The 17,928-nt window shown below is 44.6% G+C and overlaps 1 protein-coding gene across 3 annotated transcripts in view; it reads left to right on the top strand.

The window, feature by feature from the left end:
• Positions 1-12,835: 12,835 nt before the first annotated feature.
• CLGN (calmegin) overlaps positions 12,836-17,928 on the top strand; it is a 123,454-nt gene continuing 118,361 nt past the window's right edge. Inside the window, exon 1 of one of the 3 annotated variants that reach the window (XM_073642022.1) lies at positions 12,836-13,074. In XM_073642022.1, coding sequence (XP_073498123.1) covers positions 12,910-13,074 — 165 coding nt within the window. In that variant the 5' untranslated portion in view covers positions 12,836-12,909. The remainder of the gene's footprint in view (positions 13,075-17,928) is intronic. The other 2 variants (XM_073642013.1, XM_073642031.1) reach the window with 2 other exon arrangements.

Below are 17,928 nucleotides of genomic sequence, written 5' to 3'. Positions count from 1 at the left end.
ATTTTGTTTCTGGTGTCCTTCGACAGCTCTTTGGTCTTCACCATAGTGGAGTTTGGAGTGTGACTGTTTGAGGTTGCGGACAGGTTTCTTTTATACTGATAACAAATTCAAACAAGTGCCAGTACTACAGACCTGAATCCGATTGAGCACATCTGGGACATCATGTCTCGCTCCATCCACCAATGTCACGTTGCACCACAGACTGTTCAGGAATTGGCGGATGCTTTAGTCCAGGTCTGGGAGGAGATCCCACAGGAGACCATCCGCAACCTCATCAGGAGCATGCCCAGGCGTTGTAGGGAGGTCATACAGGCACGTGGAGGCCACACACAATACTGAGCCTCATTTTGACTTGTTTTAAGGACATTACAGCAAAGTAATGTTGGCAATGACAGAGGTCAAACATTTTCTGTAAGTCTTCTCAAGGTTGGCACACACTGTAGCTGGTATGTTGGCCCATTCCTCCATGCAGATCTCCTCTAGAGCAGTGATATTTTGGAGCTGTCGCTGGGCAACACGGACTTTCAACTCCCTCCAAAGGTTTTCTATAGCGTTTAGATCTGGAGACTGGCTAGGCCACTCCAGGACCTTGAAATGCTTCTTATGAAGCCACTCCTTCGTTGCCCTGGTGGTGTGCTTGGGATCATTGTCATGCTGAAAGACCCAGCCACGTTTCATCTTCAATGCTGATGGAAGGAGGTTTGCACTCAAAATCTCACAATAAATGGCCCCATTCATTCTTTCATGTACACGGTTCAGTTGTCCTGCTCCCTTGGCAGAGAAACAGCCACCCCCATGCTTCACAGTAGGTATGGTGTTCTTTGGATGCAACTCAGCATTCTTTCTCCTCCAAACACGACGAGTTGTGTTTCTACCAAACAGTTCTACTTTGGTTTCATCTGACCATATGACATTCTCCCAATACTCTTCTGGATCATCCAAATGCTCTCTAGCAAACTTCAGACCGGCCGAGACATGTAATGGCTTAAGCAGGGGGACACGTTTGTCACTGCAGGATCTGAGTCCCTGGCGGCGTATTGTGTTACTGATGATAGCCTGTGTAACGTTGGTCCCAGCTCTCTGCAGGTCATTCACTAGGTTCCCCCTTGTGGTCCTGGCATTTTTGCTCGTCGTTCTTGAGATTATTTTGACCCCACGGGGTGAGATCTTGTGTGGAGCCCCAGATCGAGGGAGATTATCAGTGGTCTTGTATGTCTTCCATTTCTAATTATTGCTCTCACAGTTGATTTCTTCACACCAAGCTGCTCGCCTATTGCAGATTCAGTCTTCCCAGCCAGGTGCAGGGCTACAATTTTGTTTCTGGTGTCCTTCGACAGCTCTTTGGTCTTCACCATAGTGGAGTTTGGAGTGTGACTGTTTGAGGTTGCGGACAGGTTTCTTTTATACTGATAACAAATTCAAACAAGTGCCAGTACTACAGACCTGAATCCGATTGAGCACATCTGGGACATCATGTCTCGCTCCATCCACCAATGTCACGTTGCACCACAGACTGTTCAGGAATTGGCGGATGCTTTAGTCCAGGTCTGGGAGGAGATCCCACAGGAGACCATCCGCAACCTCATCAGGAGCATGCCCAGGCGTTGTAGGGAGGTCATACAGGCACGTGGAGGCCACACACAATACTGAGCCTCATTTTGACTTGTTTTAAGGACATTACAGCAAAGTTGGATCAGCCTGTAGTGTGTTTTTCCACTTTAATTTTGGGGGTGACTCCAAATCCAGGCCTCCATTGGTTAATAAATTTGATTTCCATTGATGATTTTTGTGTGATTTTGTTGTCAGCACATTCAACTTTGTACAGAACAAAGTATTCAATGAGAATATTTCATTCATTCAGATCTAGGATGTGTTATTTGAGTGTTCCCTTTATTTTTTTGAGCAGTGTATATCTCTATGGAACTAATGGTTAAATGATGAACCAGTGATAATTTAAACCTTGCTATTCACATTCACCTATTAAAAGGTAACCCTATAACAAAATGGCTAGGTAAAAAGGTAGAAGGTGAATGGACATAGCAAAGATCTAGCACCTATGATACCTATTTTGAAATATAAATCAATGGTATTTCAGGGCACAACAGAAAATTTTACAATTCACATAGCAACACACTGACAAATAAGTAAATAGAGTTCAGGCAGCTCTAATGGTCCAAGCAAACTCCCATCTTATGTTAGGGTGGCAAGACCCATGAGGGCAGGAGGGAGAAGAAGAAGAAGGGGGGGGGGAGCCCCTTCAGGTGTCGTTGGAAACTTCTCCAAGTTTTCTCTGTTTTTTGGCCTGCTGAACATTGTGCCATCTTGGTGGAGCAGTTGGAAGTTGTGGAATCTGTGGCCACTCGGGTAAATCAGTCATTGGAAGTTTTAAAGTTCCCAGAAAATTGGCCAGATCTCCAATTCTTCGGAATATGGCAGATTTCCCTCCCTTGAAAGCTATCAGTTGAAAGGGGTACCCCCATTTGTAAGTAATGTCCCAAGAGTTGCATGTATAGCTGAAAGCTGCATGAATTTGTCCAGTAAAATATTGGATGTTTTCCTGAGCGTTTCTGCATCTCCCTGACAGAAAAAAAGCATGCTTATTGTACATGCGGATTGTACATGCGGATTGTACAAGCGTTTTTCCTGCCAGTGACAAGCGGATGTTAAGCGTTCTTCACATGCATTTCCGCATGCAGGTTGTCAAGCGCTTTCCAAGCGATTTTAGCATCACTTGGAAAGTGCTTGTCAACTTGGTCACACTATATAAATCCATGCAAACGGCATGGATTTATATAGTGTGACCGTAAAAGAATGGTAAAAAATAAAAATTATACTTGCCTTCTGATGGCCCCCGGTGTCCTTATCCGATCCGTCCTGGCTTGCCGGCAGCTCGCGATAGTCTAAAAGGACCTGCCATGACGTCATTTAGTCATGTGACGTGTCACGCGACCTCTGACGTCGGCGCTTGCGTGACCCGTCCCATGACTAAATTACGTCATGGCAGGTCCTTTTAGACTATCGCGAGCTGCCGGCAAGCCAGGACGGATCGGATAAGGACACCGGGGGCCATCAGAAGGTAAGTATAATGTATATTTTTTATTTCATTCTTTTTTTTTACAGGTACTATGGTACCCAGGTCTGGAGGAGAGTCTCCTCTTCTCCAAACCCGCTTACCAAACGCACATTGAACCGCATGATAACCGCAAGTGCATATGTAGTGATGCGGATGTCATGCGGTCCAATGCAATTCAATGGCAGCGAAAACGCCGCGATTCCGCAAAATAATTGATAGTGCTTTTTCGGATTTTTCCGCAATGATAATCCGCAGCGGAAATTTCCGCAGCATGTGCACAGCACATGCGGATTATCATTGGGGAACAAGGCAGACCTTCTACCAAGCGTTTTTTTATGCGTTTCTGCAGGGGAATTGCTGTTGCGGAAATACTTAAAAAACACATAGTGGGCACACAGCCTTAGAGGGAATGTGGTGAAGTGATAGCAGTGGTTAGGCTGAGCAGTCACAGTGCAGCAGAGAGTGGAAAGACGACGACGCTGAGGAGTCCAGAGCAGCGGCAGCGATGAGAGCAGCGGCAGCAGGTGAGGTGAGTATTTTATTTTATTTTTTTTTACGTATGGAGGCATGGGGCATTATATGGGGCAGAACCTGCACGGGGCAATATATGGGGCCCAGCCTCCATGGGGCAATATATGGTGCCCAGCCTTCATGTGGCAATATATGGGGCCCAGCCTGCATGGGGCATTATATGGGGCCCAGCCTGCATGGGGCAATATAATGGGGCCCAGCCTGCATGGGGCATTATATGGGGCCCAGCCTGCATGGGGCATTATATGAGGGCCAGTATTCAGTATGGAGCATTTTATGGAGGCCAGTATTCTGTATGGAGCATTATATGGGGGCCAGTATCCTGTATGGAGCATTATATGGGGTCCATTATTCTGTATGGAGCATTATATGGGGTCCATTATTCTGTATGGAGCATTATATGGAGTCCATTATTCTGTATGGAGCGAGCATTATATGGGGCTCATAATACTGTATGGAGGACTTAGTGATGCTATAATACTGTATGAAGGACTATACTGTCCGGTCTGCACTGTGTGCTGCGAGGATTCGCTGGTTTCTGAGCTATTGTAGAATTTACAATAGATATTACTCATGGAATGTAAGAAGTGAAATCTCTGGCATTGTACTATATATATATTTCTCTGCCATATCTGTGCATCATGACTCGTGGTATGTGTTAAAGGGGCCCACTGAGACTCTTTCACCCAGGGCCCACAAAAACCAGGAGCCGGCCCTGGCAGCGGTCATACGGAGTGGGCTGATAGGGCCAACATGAGCCTGTTACTTGGGGCAGTGGATTGCCATAGACCATTTCATGCAAATCCGTCTGTCAGTTTTGGGACTTTGAGATGGACATTGGGATCTTTGGGCACACTAAGCCTGCAGTGCTGCAGGGGAAAAAGGACTCTCAGAGGCGGAAGGTAATGGAATCCGGGTGCACTGCTTTCTGTGGAGAAAAATAGAAGAATTCCTAGTGCTAGAGGAGTTAGCAAGAGGGATCATCTACCCAGACTGAGAACTGGGGCTGAGGTTATGTCTGGTACTTGTGGAAAAGACTGTAACCTGTTGTGCCCTATCCTACATGCTTCTTTGTAATGATCGTAAACTGCTCAGTAAAACTTTGACTGTTTTAAAGTATTTGGTGTCCCATGAATTGTGTGCTGCAGTTCTAGAAGATGAAAGTCTGGAGCCACTGGAGGCCTATGGGCCACAAGTAGGTGTGATGCCCCCACACACAACAGCACACCAGGACTAGGACACGATTTTCCTGTAGGGTGCCAGAACGTGCAGAAGCCGCAGCTCGTCCATGGCTACCTCGCTCAGGCATCTTACATTTGGCGCAGTCGGCAGTATGCTAGTTCCTCACATGAAGAAAGCGTTGTAAGAAAGACCCATGGCACAGGGATCAGGTACACAAAGGATCTACACACCCGTTTAGCACGATCTGAGAAAAAGATGGCGTTCGGAGCAGCAATCAATATTTTAAATCAACTCTTCTGGCGCCAATTGATCAGTAACTACTGTTCAGCCAATCAGGGTTAATCAGCAGAGGTAACGTCGCGATCATCCCATCCTTTTTTACTTCTTTGATTGGTGCTGGTCAGAATTGACCGGCTAATCACAGAAATCACTGACGCATAGGAGGACGGTACAGCTCCCCAGGGTGACATACAGGGATGATCAGCTTTCAGAGACATTAGCCATCTTAACTTGGTCACCGCAAGATGCAGCGCAGTGATCGGAACTAGCGGCATAGTACATGTATAGCGGTTTGCAGGAACATACTTCCCGCAGCGCCGTACATATTATCGACCATTTACTTTTTATTCCTGTGAATGGTCGTTATAGGGGTCCCAGCACACTGGCTTGCCCAGGGCCCAAAATGTTGTTAAGACGGCCCTAGGAACTATCAGTGTTTTAGGTCAGCTGGTGGTTGATGTGACTCACTATTAATATAAGGCTTGCTAACTTTTGGTGAAGCTGAATCATTGTGCTTCCAAAACAGCTCTGACCTAATGGAATAATAGACTCCAAAAGACATATGAAGGTGTCCTGTGGGATCTCGCACCATGACAGATCAGACTTGTTTTTATAGCAGTCAGCACCTTGAACTCCTTGTCCTGACATTACTGAATAAATTGTGCAGAACTGATGGAAACTGTGGTACTAAAGCAGGCTTCTGCCATTAGGAAATGCTGTGATATACTTGACCTTCTACAATGTTTAGGTAGGTGGTCCAAGGATTCCCAGCAGGACATTGCCCATTTACCTCTCCCTATGTCAAGCAACTTAGATGTCATGGTCGCTATTGACCACGGCATCTAAGAAGTTAAACTGTCAGGAGGTACTTGGGAGTACCCATGAGATCATTATGACAAATATACCCAACATGGTCTAGGAACAAGTTCTAGGAATAAGCTCCCACTCATGACAATATACCTGCCATGTCACACTAAGAATATGGTCACATAGAATTTTCTGATGTAGAAAGTGGATTCCACTTCAAAGTCCTCTTCAAATCCTCCCCAAATGCTCTTTGAATACGCTTTCTACTAATTTCAATGTGAAAACCATATTGCTGTTCATATACTGAGTTGTTTTTTTTTCCTGACGGAGTATTGAAAACCTTGAAAATAGAAGTCACATGTTCACACTTGACACTGGCAAGTCCAAACACTGCAAAATGATGTGAACCCCCCCCCCCCCCCTAAAAAAAAATCTTCAAAACCACCTCTAAGAACTCTTCAAAAATAGAGTGAGATCTGATGGCTTCATGATTTCCCACATGGATTTTTCTTTAAAAACCAAAAAGAATTTTTCTGTTACAGAAATACTCCAGGTACAGTGGCATGAAAAAGTTCGGGCACTGTTCAAAATTTGTGTTATTTTGAACAGTTAAGCAAGCTGAAGATTAAATTATATCTAAAAGGCCAAAAGTTAAAGATGACACATTTCCTTTGCATTTTAGGCAAAATATATATATAATTATTATTTTTTTTTTTTGCCTAAAATGCAAAGGAAATGTGTCATCTTTAACTTTGTTCACTATCATCGTTTGGAAAGGCCAGGTGATGCAAAAAAAATCCAGGTTCATAAATACCCAGCCTCCTCTAACCTTGTGTCAACACACAGCAGTCATGGGTTCTTATAAGCAGCTGCCTAGCACTCTGAAAATGAAAATGGTGGAGGCCCACATAGCAGGAGAAGGCTATAAGAAGATAGCAAAACGTTTTCAAGTTGCCATTTCCTCAGTTCGAAATGTAATTTAGAAATGGCAGTTAACAGGAATAGTGGAGGTCAACAAAAGGTCTGGAAGACCAAGCAAAATTACAGTGAGAGTTGCTCATAGGATTTCTAGAGAGGCAAATCAGAACCCTCGCTTGGTTACAAAAGACAGAAAGATTTAGCAGACTCTAGAGTTGTGGTACATTGCTCTACTGTTCAGATAGACCTGCACAAATTTGACCCTCATGGAAGAGTCATCAGAAGAAAACCTCCCCAGCATTCTCAGCATAAAATTCTGCATCAGAAGTATGAAAAAGTACATCTAAACAAGCCTCATGCACTTTGGAAACAAGTCCTGTGGACCGATGAGATTAAAATACAACTCTTTGGCCATAATGATCAAAGGTATGTGTGGAGAAAAAAGGGCACAGAATTTCAGGAAAGGAACATCTCGCCAACCATTAAGCATGGGGATGGATGAATCATGGTTTGGGGTTGTGTTGCAGCCAATCTCATGTGGGGAAAATTTTATGGGTAGAGGGAAGTATTGATTCAATGAAATTTCAACAAATTATTGATGCAAACATAACACCATCTGTAAAAAAAACTGAAGTTGAAAAGAGGATGGCTTCTACAAATGGATAATGATCCTAAACACTTGTCAAAATCCACAATAGACTACGTCAAAAGGCTCAAGCTGAAGGTTTTACAATGGCCCTCACAGAAAGTGACACCATTTTGGAAACTAAGTCCCACATGAAATTTATCTAGGGGTATTGTGACTTTTTTGGACCTACAAGTACTTCTCAAAAGTTTATAACACAGGGACGCAAAGATTAACAATTTAATTTTTCCACCAAAATGGTGCTTTAGCCCCAAAATTTTATTTTTCACAAGGTTAAAAGGAGAAAATGGATCTTCTAATACGTAAAACAAATTCTCCCAAAGGTCACAATAGTTCACATGTGGTCGGAAACTTCTGTTTGATCACACGGCAGGACATCGGGAAGAAAGAAATGCTATTTGACTGTTGGAGTGCATATTTGTCTGGTATAGTAGGTGGGCACCACTTATAGAGCCCATAAATTTACAGAACAGCAGAAAACCAACCACAAAGTAACTACGCTCAACAAAAAATTCATGTAGAGAGGGGGGAGGTTATGGTGTGCATTTTGAACCGACAGGTGCCTCACAGAATTTTATAATGCTAGGTTGTGGAAATGAAAAATCATGTTTTTTCCATTAAAATGTTGTTTTAGGCCAAATTTTTATTTTCAGAAGGAATGCTAAGAGGATATGGACCCAAAAATGTATAAAACAATTTCTCTTGAATGCCCCACCGTGTGCTCAAACAGTAGTTTCAGAACACATACAGTGGGGAAAATAATATTTGATACACTGATGATTTTGCAAGTTTTCCCACCTACAAAGAACGGAGAGGTCTGTAATTTTTATCGTAGGTATACTTCAACTGTGAGAGACAGAATCTAAAAAAAAAAAAACAGAAAATCACATTGTATAATTTTTAAATAATTAAATTGCATTTTATTGCATGAAATAAGTGTTAAACCTCTGTTTCTGTTGAAAGATCTTAGTGGGGGCTTGTTTTTTTACTGGACGAGTTGAAGTTTTTATTGGTACCATTTGGGGGTACATAAGTTTTTTATTCTAACTTTTGGGAAACAGAATAAACAATAAGCAATTCAGGAACTGTCTTTACAATTTTCTTATACTGTTTTATGCTGTTCACCATCCTGTAATGTAGAATGATTAGAGCAACTCAAGGGTTAAATTATATTTTTTACAATTTGCTAATTTAGCAAAACGATGCTAAAATGTATTTGTTTTGACATCGCCATGTTTTGAGAGCTATAACTTTTTTATTTTTCCACCAAAAGAGCTGTGTGGAAGCTTGTTTTTCGTGGGATGAGTTGAAGTTTTTATTCGGACTATTTTGGACTACATAACAACATTTTTTTCACCGCTTTTTATTTTTGGGTGGCAAAGTGAACAAAACCAGCGATTTCTGAATTATTTTATAATTTTTCTTCATGCCCTTTCACAGTGCGCTAAAAGTGGTATGAAAATGTTTTCTTATGGTCAGTACAATCACAGTAAACACATATAGAAGCTTTTCGTGTTTTGATACATTTGCACACTACTAAGTATTTGTTATAAAAAAGAATTTGTTTTTGCAACGTCAAATTCTGATAGTTCTAACTTTTTTATGTTTTCCACAGACAGAACTGTATAAAGACCTTTTTTTGTGGGACAAGATGACATTTAGGCAGCACGGTGGCTCAGTGGTTAGCACTGCAGCCTTGCAGCGCTGGGGTCCTGGGTTCAAATCCCACCAAGGACAACATCTGCAAGGAGTTTGTATGTTCTCCCCGTTTTTGCGTGGGCTTCCTCCGGGTTCTCCAGTTTCCTCCCACATTCCAATGACATACACTTAGATTGTGAGCCTCAATGGGGACAGTGCCCATAATGTCTGTAAAGCGCTGTGGAATTAATAGCGCTATATAAGTGAGTAAAATAAATATCTTTTGTTTTTACAAATTATTTTTTGACCACTTCTTAATCTATGTTTTATGTGTCAGTATGAAGAAATAGCTTTATTTTTGGCATCTTTTATTTTTGTATGTTGTTTACCTGGTTGGTAAAATAATGTGATAGTTTTACAGATCAAGTCATTCCAGACACAGTGATACTAATTGTAAGTCTTTTTTTTATTTGTGAAACATTTTTTATTTTTCATATTTTTACAAATTTTATTTGAATTTTTTTTACTTAGTCCCCCTGTACTGGACATCAACTTTCATTGGTCTGATGGCTGGTATAATATTCTGCAGTACTTATGAAGTGCAGAGTATTACACGTATCAGTCTCAGGCCTCATTTAGACATCAGGTTTTTTTTTTTGTTTTTTTTTTACATAAGTTCACACTTCAGTCTTTGGTCAGTATTTTGTATCAGTGTTTGTATGTCAAAACCAGGAGTGGAACTTACAGAGAAAAACTAGAAGGGTTCACTCACATGGGCGTATAACATGGGCCGATTCGTCATGAGAAAACAATCGCAGCATGTTGTGGGTGTATCCAATATAATCAGATCATGTGCACCCATACAAGTCTATTTGTGTGTGTGAAACATCAGACTGCACTTGGATGTCATCCGAGTGCAGTCCAATGTATGCGCACAGAAACAACGGCGAAGATGGAGAAATTGAGCTCTCCGTCTTCTCCGCACCTGTGATATGATTTTCTCATGCGAGATAATCGGATCAAACACAGATGACACTTGGCTCAAACTCTGACAGAGTTTGAGCCGAGTGTCATTAGCATAATCGGCCCAGTTCTTTCGCATGAGAGAATATACGCCAGTGTGAACGAACCCTAAGTGATAGACTGACACCTGTTCTGTGTTTTGGAGACACTCCTAGCTTTGGTATACAAATACTAAAAAGATATTGATCAAAAATATTGATGAGTGGCAATAAAGCCTAAGAGAAAATTGGTCCGAGTTTCATCAGAGTTTCATCCGTTTTCTTCACTGATGAGGAAAAAAAAAGTTTCTTCACCTTCTCCTATCAGTCAGTAAAAAATGGACAGCACACGGATGGCATCCAAGTGCTGTCCGATTTTTTCTAAGGGCTCATTCACATGTCAGTTTTTCACGTACGAGTAAGGGCTCATTCACACATTAGTTCAAAATTGGCAATGCAAATCTATGAGTCCATGGAAAAATCGGACTGCACTCAAATGTTATTTGTCTGCTGCATTTTTCACTGACTGATAGGTCTCGTTCACATGATCGTATTTTTGGTCCGAGTGCTATCTGTGAAAAAACGATAACCCTCGGACCAATGTTCTTCAATGGGGCAAGTGCAGAGTTTTATTTTTTTCACTTACCGAATCTGAGTGTGAAAAAAAATCACAGCATGCACTAGTTTCTATCTTACATCAGATGAGACTCACCCATTCAAGTCTATGGGTGCGCAAAAAAAATGTATGTCATACGGAGCCACACTATAGCATCCAATTTTTACAGGTAACATTGCAATTCTGTAACATAGGAAACTGTTTTGCACATGATTAATTGCTTCTGCTGTAAAAGACAGATTGCTCCTGGATGACAAGTGAGAAAAATATAATCCCACGTTTCTTCTTTACGAAACTCTGAACAATTTTTGATACGTGTGTGAACCTACCCATAGGAAAAGGTGAAGAATTTCTTTTTCTCAACAGTGAAAAAAACTGATCAAACTCTGACCATATTGTGATGAAACTCCAATAAAAATCACTTATGAAACTTGGTCTGTTTTTCTCGTACATCAAAAAAACTGATGTCTGAATGAGGCCTTAAACTGACAGGAGGTATGTCACTGTAACTGGGTGACCCCACAGCCATTATTTGGTCTGGGGTCATAATGGCGACCATCGGCAATGCGAGGTGCTGATGGGGACAAGAGGGAGCCCTCTCCCTCAATTAAGCTGATAGATGCCGCTGTTTGTGCCGTGGCATCAGGTTGAATGGCCGCGATCAGTGCTAGCACCGATCACAGCTGTTGCAACAGGGTGTCAGTTGTGATCTATAGCTGACACCCGCTGATGATTTTGCCAGTTCTGCTTGTGAATCGGCAATATTACGTGGCGTTCATACAAATCGTTTTTTTAGGAACGCACTTCCTGCTGCGCTGTACATGAACGGCGGATGTTGGGGAGCCAGGAGGGGTTAAACAATGAATAAAATGTTAGCGATTCATGAGAGGAAAATGCCTCAAAAACGCTTCCAAAATGTTCCTAAAGATGCCCAGGGCGTCTTTGTAGCCTTCCCATTGAGTTCTCTTGTAAAATACAGAGCGGCTTCATAGCGGAAAACTCCTGAAGAATGGCAGCTCACTTCTCCTGAACGCTTGATGGTTTTGAAAACTGAAGGTATAAAAATGACGGCAAGACTGAACGACTGAACAGAGGGGTGTTATTCAATAGAAAGGAAGAGGGAGAGTCTCGCTCTGAATGACTCCTCATAAATGTCTGGGCGCTTGTACCCGAAGTGGTTTACAGCCATCTTTGGGTATGTGCACACAGAGTTTCGCTTAAGGATTTTAAAAAAATGTGAGAAAATCACCCGCAAAATAACGTTTACGCGCTTCAAGAATTGTTAAGAAGACGCTAAAGAAAAAACACCTCAGGACAAAAACCGCCTAGAAAATGCCACAAAGATGGAGCATTTACTGAAGTGGTTTCTGCTTTCTCGTTTTTGAACGCCTCCTGCACACACATGGCCGCAGGTGATAAACATGGTGCGGATGCTGGATATTCGGTATTAGATGTCTGAGGGACCACCGGAGACATTGTCGTCTGAGGGACCACCGGAGACATTGTCGTCTGAGGGACTACTGGAGACATTGTCGTCTGAGGGACTACTGGAGACATTGTCGTCTGAGGGACTACTGGAGACATTGTCGTCTGAGGGACTACTGGAGACATTGTCGTCTGAGGGACTACTGGAGACATTGTCGTCTGAGGGACTACTGGAGACACTGTCGTCTGAGGGACTACTGGAGACACTGTCGTCTGAGGGACTACTGGAGACATTGTCGTCTGAGGGACTACTGGAGACATTGTCGTCTGAGGGACTACTGGAGACACTGTCGTCTGAGGGACTACTGGAGACACTGTCGTCTGAGGGACCACCGGAGACATTGTCGTCTGAGGGACCACCGAAGACATTGTCCTCTGAGGGACCACCGGAGACATTGTCCTCTGAGGGACCACCGGAGACATTGTCCTCTGAGGGACCACCGGAGACATTGTCCTGAGGGACCACTGGAGACATTGTCGTCTGAGGGACCACTGGAGACATTGTCGTCTGAAGGACAACAGGAGACATTGTCACAGTGATCGGGCGCAGTCTGACTTTATGGGCACCATGACCAGCCCTACACAGAGGAAGGTAATAAGGAGCCTGGGGGCAGATACTCTGTGGAGATTCATTTAGGGCACATGGAGACAGGAGCAGCAGAGAGATGGGTGATAGGCAGTGCCCGTCCCTGTACAGTGCAGCCGTTACATCCACTGTGTGCAGTCACCAGTGATGCCCGGTATCACCAGCACGCGGCGGCCCGCCTCTCACTCTCCCATCCCCCGCCCAGACTCCGAGCAGCAGGAGGAGGAGGAGGAGGATTATTACTGGAGATCTCCCGGCATCACTGGAAACCTGAGCGTCGTCATTACACCGGGCCGCCGACCTGTCATCCCAGTGAGTATCCCCCTGCACCTGTCTCCTGCCCGCAGCCAGTGCGGTGCCCAGCGGAGATGCCCGGCCCCGTTACCCTCCTCTCCTCATTATACACGGGCAGTGGGTGAGGCAGGGCGGGCTGGGCATATTGCTGCCAGTGCATTGATTATATGAGCCCAGTATTGTGTATAGACCTGGTACTAATACCATCTGTGGTAACACAGGCAGGATGCCCCACTGAGGAGGTGGGCTCCATGTCTGCTGTTACTATGGCAGCGTCTCCTCCATCCCCTGACCCTTCACCTACCTCAGAGGATGCAGCTGGCTCCACATAGGTCATTGCCCCAGTGACCTGCCCCTGGTATGGCTGATAATGGCCACAGTCCTGGAGCTTTATCATCAGCACCTGAGATATGCTCATCTGATATTACCATGAAGTGGTCACCAGCCTTCATTGTAGTCTCCTGGTGGCGATGGCTACATGGCGGCATCTGGCTGTGGTACTATTGTGTCAGTATTGTGGTGTCACACCTTCTCCTACGAAAGTTCCTTCGCAAGTTGCGGTAAGACCACGTTCACACTATCAGTATTTGGTCAGTATTTTACCTCAGTCTTTGTAAGACAAAACCAGGAGTGGGTGATAAATACAGAAGTGGGGACGTGTTTCTACTATACTTTCCCTCTGATTGTTCCTCTCCTGGTTTTGGCTTACACATACTGAGGTAAAATACTGACCAAATACTGATAGTGAGACTGTAGCCTAATATTGCAGCTTCTTATTCTGCCTGGAGGCCATCATGTGTCACCTCTCTATTTTACATGTAACAGATAGTGAAGTTCCCCACACCCCACCACTGTGACTGGGTTAGACTAGAGCTGGGTGGGCGCTTGTAGCCCGGATGGGAGACAAGTCTGATCAGCCAGTCCATTGAGGTTGTCATTGCTGCAAAACCTTTTATCCACAGCTCGATGATAACGTCATCACATTTGTTGCACAAAAAGTGAATTTTCATGTAATTGTGCCAGTAGGTTGCCATTGATTGGTGTAAGAGAAGAGTATTGTGTGCCAGGTGTCCTCCCGATCACAGCTATGGAGGCTTCTACAGTTTTTCTAGAGTTGTACGCACCATTGTGGCAGAATATGAGATCTGACAGATTGTTGGCAAAGTGGCCGTGCCTCGCACCCACATTTGGCGCCTTACACCGTAGCAGCACCAGGCAGGCATGCCTTGGCTGCAGAGCATTGCACAGTTTGTCCCTCAGGTGGAAGATAATGCACTGTGTTTGGCTACAAAGGGGATGATGTAAGAATGGGGCATTTTCCACACCATAGTAAAAAGTGTAAACCTGAAAAATACAAAAGTTCATACCTGCCCACTGGAGGGCACTATAAGAAGATGGTTAGGTGTATAATGTGCTCATTTATTCCTATTTGTGTGGCTGGTTGTTTCATCATCTTTTTTGCTTGCACTTCTGTTACTCTCTGTAAGGGTTGGTTCACACGTGTCAGATTTAATGCAGATCAAATTTGATGATAAGCCTGTGAATGGGGTTTCTACAACCCTTTTAGAGGCCAAGGCCATGTTCACACGTTCAGTATTTGGTCAGTATTTTACATCAGTATTTGTAAGCCAAAAAACAGGAGTGGGTGATAAATACAGAAGTGGTGACATGTTATTATTATTATTTATTATTTTAGCGCCATTTATTCCATGGTGCTTTACATGTGAAAAAGTGGTATACATAGCGAAAGCAATTACAATAATCTTGAACAAAACGTGACGGCGACTGGTACAGGAGAGGATCCTGCCCGCGAGGGCTCACAATCTACAAGAGATGGGTGAGGATACAGTAGGTGAGGGTAGAGCTGGTCGTGCAGCGGTATGGTGGAGTGAGGGTTACTGCAGGTTGTAGGCTTGTCGGAAGAGGTGGGTCTTCAGGTTCCTTTTGAAAGTTTCCACGGTAGGCGAGAGTCTGATGTGTTGGGGTAGAGAGTTCTAGAGTAGGGGGGGGGGATGCACGGGAGAAATCTTGTATGCGATTGTGGGAAGAGGAGATAAGAGGGGAGTAGAGAAGGAGATCTTGTGAGGATCGAAGGTTGTGTGCAGGTAAGTACAGGGAGACTAGGTCACAGATGTATGGAGGAGACAGGTTGTGGATGGCTTTGTATGCCGTGGTTAGGAGTCTCTGGGCAATGGGGAGCCAGTGAAGGCATTGACAGAGAGGAGAGGCCGGGGAATAGCAGGGGGACATGTGGATTAGTCGAGCAGCAGAGTTTAGGATAGATTGGAGGGGTGCTAGAGTGTTGGAAGGGAGGCCACAGAGCAGGAGGTTGCAGTAGTCGAGGCGGGAGATGATGAGGGCATGCACTAGTGTTTTTGCAGATTCGTGGTTGAGGAATGTGCGGACCCGGGAGATATTTTTGAGTTGGAGTCGGCATGAAATGGAGAGGGCTTGGATATGTGGTTTGAAGGAGAGATTAGAGTCCAGGGTCACCCCGAGGCAGCGAGCTTGTGGGACTGGGGAGAGTGGGCAGTCATTGACGTTGATAGATAGGTCAGATGGGGGGGTTGAATGAGATGGTGGAAAGATGATGAATTCTGTTTTGGACGGCCAAGCACCGCAGGTAAGCACTTCCGGCGGCACCGATAACAGTTGATCAGCGGGGGTGCCGCGTGCGGGACTCTGGCTGATCATAGATTGATGCCCTATCCGTAGGGCACCTCCTTTAATGGCACCTCTGAAAAATCCACCATAGGAATCAAGAGCGTTCGACTCATCTTCACGGAGTCCGTATCAAATGAACTAATCCTGGTGACGATCTGTTGTACACTTGCAGCACATCCACAGCAAATCTGTGCAGAAATCTGAGTGTCAGGCTTTGATTTTTGCCATGGAAATACTTAACAGATTTAAAATATTATTCACTTTTCTTGGTTGCTCCAACCCCCAAGACGGGAGACTGCTGCTGGGCAACGCCAGGTGAATACCCAAATGGAAACTTACATGTCTTTTAGTTACCATTCATCTTCTATGACACAAGGAAAAGAGTTGTTCTGTATATACTGTATCACTTAGAGCCCTTATAGAATAAATTGTAATAATTGTCTCATTAGAATATAGAAATTTTTCCGGTATGTGGTCAGTTTATAAGTCAGGTTACTGAAAAATATTGTGTTTATTAATCATGCAATGTAAGTAAATGTAATGAGATTACATACAATAATACTATGTTACGATGGATAATGCATAATGTACACTGCTCAAAAAAATAAAGGGAACACTTAAACAACAGAAGATAACTCCAAGTAAATCAAACTTCTGTGAAATCAAACTGTCCACTTAGGAAGCAACACTGATTGACAATCAATTTCACATGCTGTTGTGCAAATGGAATAGACAATAGATGGAAATTATTGGCAATTAGCAAGACACCCTCAATAAAGGAGTGGTTCTGCAGGTGGGGACCACAGACCACATCTCAGTACCAATGCTTTCTGGCTGATATTTTGATCACTTTTGAATGTTGGTTGTGCTTTCACACTCGTGGTAGCATGAGACAAACTCTACAACCCACAGACGTTGCTCAGGTAGTGCAGCTCATCCAGGATGGCACATCAATGCGAGCTGTGGCAAGAAGGTTTGCTGTGTTTGTCAGCGTAGTGTCCAGAGGCTGGAGGCGCTACCAGGATACAGGCCAGTACACCAGGAGACGTGGAGGGGGCCATAGGAGGGCAACAACCCAGCAGCAGGACCGCTACCTCCGCCTTTGTGCAAGGAGGAACAGGAGGAGCACTGCCAGAACCCTGCAAAATGACCTCCAGCAGGCCACAAATGTGCATGCGTCTGCACAAACGGTTAGAAACCATGAGGGTGGTATGAGGGCCCGACGTCCACAGATGGGAGTTGTGCTCACAGCCCAACACCGTGCAGGATGCTTGGCATTTGCCACAGAACACCAGGATTGGCAAAGTTGCCAATGGCGCCCTGTGCTCTTCATAGATGAAAGCAGGTTCACACTGAGCACATGTGACAGACGTGACAGAGTCTGGAGACGCTGTGGAGAGCGATCTGCTGCCTGCAACATCCTTCAGCATGACCAGTTTGGCAGTGGGTCAGTAATGGTGTGGGGTGTGTAAGGCGGCGGTGTTCCCACCGTGCAGTAACTGAGGCAGTGACCCAAACAAGTCCAACATAAACAGCTTTATTCAGCAACTCACGGGTAAACAGGACAGTCCTCCGGTTCGCAGCCGGGTTAACATGAGTCTTTAAACAACGGTTGCCGTGGGCAACGGCCGCGCCGGGCCGCTCAGAGCCTGATTGGCGCAGAGGCTTCCCAGGTGTGGGTTCAGCCCCCCTAAATCCTGCTGAGCTTCCCTGCTGTGCTCCTAGCAGGTTCCAACATAGAACAACACTAATCCTTAGTGCAGGGTTTTTAAAGGACCTGTGGTAAGAGCCACTGGAAAAACCCGGGTTGGAGGGAGTAGGCTGCCCCACTGCCTCCTGTGACCTCCTCCAAGAAATGAAGGCCCTGCTGGGTTTTTACTAATCTGCCTTAGCCAGATAGCCTGACTAGGTCCATGCTCACCTTCACTCCTGCTTTGCAGCCACAGGTGTGTCTGTGACTGCAATGCACTCCAATGGTTTTAATAGGTCTCTGTACACATTCTGGGGGAGATATAACATCCCTCGTATACTATCCCGGTAACTGCCTCACAGGTGGCATTTCTTTGGAAGGCCGCACAGCCCTCCATGTGCTCGCCAGAGGTAGTCTGACTGCCATTAGGTTCCGAGATGAGATCCTCAGACCCCTTGTGAGACCATATGCTGGTGCGGTTGGCCGTGGGTTCCTCCTAATGCAGGACAATGCCAGAC

Source organism: Phyllobates terribilis, unplaced genomic scaffold (assembly GCF_046119375.1).
Source record: "Phyllobates terribilis strain yellow unplaced genomic scaffold, ASM4611937v1 Scaffold_1__5_contigs__length_1240528914, whole genome shotgun sequence".
NCBI lineage: Eukaryota > Metazoa > Chordata > Amphibia > Anura > Dendrobatidae > Phyllobates > Phyllobates terribilis.
This window is presented reverse-complemented; position numbering and strand designations above follow the sequence as displayed.